We start from the raw sequence: 4,680 nt of genomic DNA, 5'->3' as shown, positions 1-4,680 counted from the left end.
ACCATGCTAGTTTGATCTCTGTGGGCTTAAAATATAACCTAAAGTCTGGTAGATGATATTCTGGCTTTGTTTTTATTACTAATAATTGCCTTGGCTACATAGGGATTTCTCTGGTTCCATTCAAAATGAAGAACTTTTTTTCCCCCAGTTCCAGAAAGTATAATGTTGGTATTTTAATGGGAAATGCATTGAATCTATAGATTGCTTTGGGTAATATAGACATTTTCACAGTGTTGATTCTTCTCAGCCAAGAGCATGGTATATTCTTCCATTTGTTAATGTATTCTCCTATTTATTTTCTTAGGGTTTCATAATTCTGTTTGATTCTCCAGATTTTAAATGAATAGAACACTGGAGAAAATATATAGAAACTGGGCCTGGCCTGGTGGCTCAGGCCTAAAATCCTAGCACTCTGGGAAGATTGATTGAAGTCAGGATTTCTTGAGCAGCCTGAGAAAGAGTGGGACCCCATTTATACTAGAAAGAAAAATAAAAAATACAAAAATAAAAATTAAGTAGGCATCATGACACATGCTTATAGCTACTGGCACATGTCCCAGCTATTTTGGAGAATGAGTCATGAGGATTACTTGAACCCTGAAGTTTGAAGTTGCAGTGAGCTTTGCCAAAGCCATTTACTCTACCAGAGGCAACTGAGTGAGACTCTCTTGAAAACAAAAAAACAAACAAAAAAAATCACAGAAAAACACAAAATATAATAAAGAAATAAAACTGGAGAAAACACATCCTGTGTAAGAACCTCACGTAAAATCTTCTCAGTGTTTTTACTGGAGAAGAATTCTCAGGGCCCTTTCCCTTCCATCTTCATTTCTATGCAAGAGCTTGTGCAAGAGGCACTTGAGAAAGCTTTAATTCATGCCTTTTTTTTTTTGTTCTCGTGGGAACATGAGAGAAAGCTGAAAAGCTTCCAATTAATTTAGTGAGAAAATATGACCTTTAGGTCCTTCTTTGATGGAGTAAGTGGAAGTGACTGAAATTTTAGTCTTCAGAGGATGTATAAATATGTGTGTAAAAAAGCAACTATTGCATTTTGTATCAACTGAGACCACTGGCCTGGATTCACTAAGTTTTCTGACTGAATTCTAAACTGCCGGAAAATAACATAGACACTCGTCATGAAGCTGGTAACTGTCTTCCTGCTGGTGACAATCAGCATTTGCAGCTACTCTGGTAAGTAGCCTCCAACACTGATATTTCTCTACTTTCTATGAATGAGAACAGAAATGATAAGGCTAAACTCAGTGACAGTGGAATATGATAAAAGGAGTTTTTATTTATTAAGTGTTCTCTTAAACTGACACATTATAATTGCATATATTTACAAAATTGGAAAAAGTTTTAGAATCACAGAAAATAGAAATGTTAAAACATATTTCAGATTTCACCCACCCAATCTCTAATACAAGACACAAATGATCCCTAAGGCATCCACATGGGAAGTTGCCTAACTCACAGTAGGTGAAACAGCACTTTTCACAGTTGGACAATTGTCACCGTTAGTTTTTCTTAATCCTGAGTCAAAATTTAAATTTATAAGTCACTTCTTTTGCTTTTGAAACTATGTGGACTCATTTCTTGCTATCATCTCCAATTATCCAGATGACTAGGTTGGTTGTCCTGAGACAGCAACATTCAAATGTCAGCTCACCCTGGAGATATTCACTGAGTAGCTGCAACTTATTGGACAATGGATAAGCATTAGAAGATTCAGACATTAGTCCATGATAAATACTGTTCTCACACTGCTTATAGTCTGTTAGGAGAGATAAGATTTCTACAGAAGTTATTAAAATATGTGACTATTTAAATGCCCAAGGAGATATACAACTAGAGCTCTGTGAGTGTCCTGAGGGGTGAAGGATTTAATTTACTGGTAAGGGCACAGAGGCTAAATTCTTGGAGCACTGTGGGAACTGGTCCATTCTTTTTGAAAGGAATTCCGGCCACTATCAGAAAGATACATTTAACTGCATTGGAAAAAAACACATCCTGATGACCACTGCTCATTAAGAGAACAGAAAGTTTTGAGGAGCTTCCTTGATGAAGATATAAATACATATGGAGAAGACATTCACTACAGTATGTGAAATAAGAAGTCTAGAAATTGGTCATGAGTCACTGGTTACACCCATAACTGCACTGGAAAATTTAGCTTGTGTATTTTATAGAATAGTTATAGCAATTTGTAACTTCACTAGTTTTGAATATTATGTTGTTTTGTAGTGTGAGAGACAAGTACCTATGGGTGACAGAGGCAACAGAATGGAGGATGGAGGGAAATAATACCTTCCCTATGGGGGAAAGTTTGGAAGGGAAATAGGTGGTAGAAGATGGAGGAAAAATAGGTGTAAAGGCTCCATTTTTATAACTTGAATTGGGAAATTAAAAAGGGTGAAAAATACATGCACATTTTTATAACTTGAATGGGGAAATTAAATTTGCAAAGAAAATGAGCAAAGGTAGATCTCAGCCAGCAAAAGGCTGTGTTTTTTGGTATGTGCTCACATATGTATGTATTTGTACAGCTGCACACATGCTTTTGTAAAACTATCTGTGATGTATTTTTACCTCTCATGTACTATGTGAAAGTTATCTTTCTAAAGCTAAAGACATGCCACAATCACTACCAATGCCCTTGGGAAAAAATTCCAAACTCATTGATTTGACATCCAAATCTCTTCCTTTCACTCAATTTTCTCACCTCACACTCTTTACCTTCCATCCCTGGAAAGACCCCACTGGATCAGTGCATTTCAGCTTCTCTGAGCAGAAGACCCACCATTCTGTGCATACACTTTCATCTTAAAATCTTAGTGCCTTCTTCATTTTCTTTCTAAATTATTGCCCATCTTTTTTAACTTAAATTACAGATGTTCATCTCAGACATAGCTCTAATATTATTTCTTTTGTAAGATTCCTGCAACACCCGCCCACAACAGCATTAGTCATCCTTTCCTTTGTGTTTTCATATAACTTTGTCTATTGAGTTATCAAAACACAGGCCACATAAATTTTTATTGTCCACTGGATCATGTGTGCTATCCCTATGCTATTTGTCTATGTATCCCCACTAACTGGCATAGAGCCTGGTGTTCAACTGTCTCTGCAGTGTCAAGCTGAATTGGCTGGGAGCAGCTCCCTGGACTGTGATGGGGTCCATTCGCATCCCTGAATGGAGATTCATCAGGGCATCTCTCCTAATGAATCGCCACATACAGTGTACCTTTCTTTCATTCAAGTACAAGGTTCTATGGAGTGCTTACTGCATGCCAGGGTCAGTTTCAGTCATGGAGTGCAGCAGTGAATAAAACATAAATTCTGTCTTCTTTTGGAGCCTACATCATAATGCAAAAATGAAGGCAATAAAAATATCAGTTACTACTTCAGGCAAGAGTAAGAAAAAAAGAAGATAGAGAGTAACTGATGGGTGGTGCTATTTCAGATACAGTGGCCATGGCAGGCTTCTCTGAGGAGTAACATTTGAAGAGAGACCGAATGATGTGAGAAAGACAGACATATAGCTGAGGAAAGAGGGAGAGGTTGTCATGGGAAATGAAGATGGGTGGGTCTGGAATGGGGCTGTTGATGAATGGAGTGGAAGGTGATGAGGTCATACGCAGGAACTGAATGTACCTGTTTCACCTGCTTTCTCTCTTGTTCTGCAACTACTGCCTTCCTCATCGATAGTTTTTCCCTTCCTGCCCCAGTTGACAAAGTGCTGCCTTTACCTCTGGACAATGTCCTTTCCTTCATGGATCCATTAAAGCTTCTTCTGAAAACTCTTGGCATTTCTGTTGAGCACCTTATAGAAGGGCTGAGAAAGTGTGTGAATGAGCTGGGACAAGAGGCTTCTGAGTCTGTGAAGAAACTGCTGGTAACTATGCCTTGGAGTGACCAATTTGATAAGGGGGAAGGCTTAGTCACCCTAAACACCCACCCCATCCTATTCTCCCTTGTAAAGGGGTATTTCCCCTATACTGATGATGCTCATCTAAAATTTACATGTCTTAAAATGTCAAGGAAAGTGCAGTTGTGACCTTTCCAGGAAGAATTTTTAAATAACAGAGTCCTATGTTTTAGCTGTGACTTTACCACCAACCACCATGGTGATTTTAGATGAGATTTCACTACACTGAGTCAGTGTTTCTCCTTCAATAAAAAGCTTGGCTAATAAGAGAGTGAATGTAAATAGTTTTTGCAACATGCTAATTACATGTAAGCTGCTCTGATTTTTATTCTCCTTCTGCATTTCAGGAGGCCCTATCACACTTGGTGTAACTGCAGGATAAAGAAGAGTGAAGTTGAAGGAGGATGATTCTCCCAAGGCCCTGGATAAACCCCATTCCACTGAATAACAGACTAAATGCCCTAAAATGTAGTGACCCCTGAAAAGAATGATTAAAGCAATGAATAGACTTTTCAGTTTGTCCTATTTTTATTTCTGGCAGCTCCATTCAGAAGGGCATAACTAGCTAATTTTTCCTTTGGATCATAAACTCTAGAGAACCTGTTTTTCTAAAGACACGCAGGCATTTTAAGTGCTTCTCCCCCTCTCCTAACTCTAAGTTAAATATCTCCATTTTTTCAAGTATTCTTTATCTAAGAATATTTCCAGAAAATTTTTTAATTTAAAAAGTATAAAATAATTTTCAAAGTATT

The 4,680-nt window shown here is 37.8% G+C and overlaps 1 protein-coding gene across 1 annotated transcript; it reads left to right on the top strand.

Moving 5' to 3' along the window:
• The first annotated feature begins 1,136 nt into the window (after positions 1 to 1,136).
• LOC128568372 (secretoglobin family 3A member 2-like) lies at positions 1,137 to 4,398 on the top strand. Its single transcript, XM_053565948.1, has 3 exons — positions 1,137 to 1,191; positions 3,687 to 3,895; positions 4,276 to 4,398. The coding sequence occupies exons 1-3, from the start codon at positions 1,137 to 1,139 to the stop codon at positions 4,297 to 4,299; spliced, it is 288 nt and encodes a 95-aa protein (XP_053421923.1). The 3' UTR covers positions 4,300 to 4,398.
• The last annotated feature ends 282 nt before the right edge of the window (positions 4,399 to 4,680 follow it).

Source organism: Nycticebus coucang, chromosome 17 (genome assembly GCF_027406575.1).
Source record: "Nycticebus coucang isolate mNycCou1 chromosome 17, mNycCou1.pri, whole genome shotgun sequence".
In the NCBI taxonomy this organism is placed as follows: Eukaryota; Metazoa; Chordata; class Mammalia; order Primates; family Lorisidae; genus Nycticebus; species Nycticebus coucang.
The sequence above is the reverse complement of the archived record's forward strand: the minus strand, read 5'-3'. Positions and strand labels throughout refer to the sequence as shown.

Bases quoted from the DNA above. Each gene is read 5' to 3' on its own strand.
- LOC128568372 (XM_053565948.1), top strand. From the start codon at position 1,137: ATGAAGCTGGTAACTGTCTTCCTGCTGGTGACAATCAGCATTTGCAGC. The intron at 1,192-3,686 runs GTAAGTAGCCTC...CTTGTTCTGCAA, and splicing joins CAGCATTTGCAGCTACTCTG to CTACTGCCTTCCTCATCGAT. The intron at 3,896-4,275 runs GTAACTATGCCT...TCTGCATTTCAG, and splicing joins AGTCTGTGAAGAAACTGCTG to GAGGCCCTATCACACTTGGT.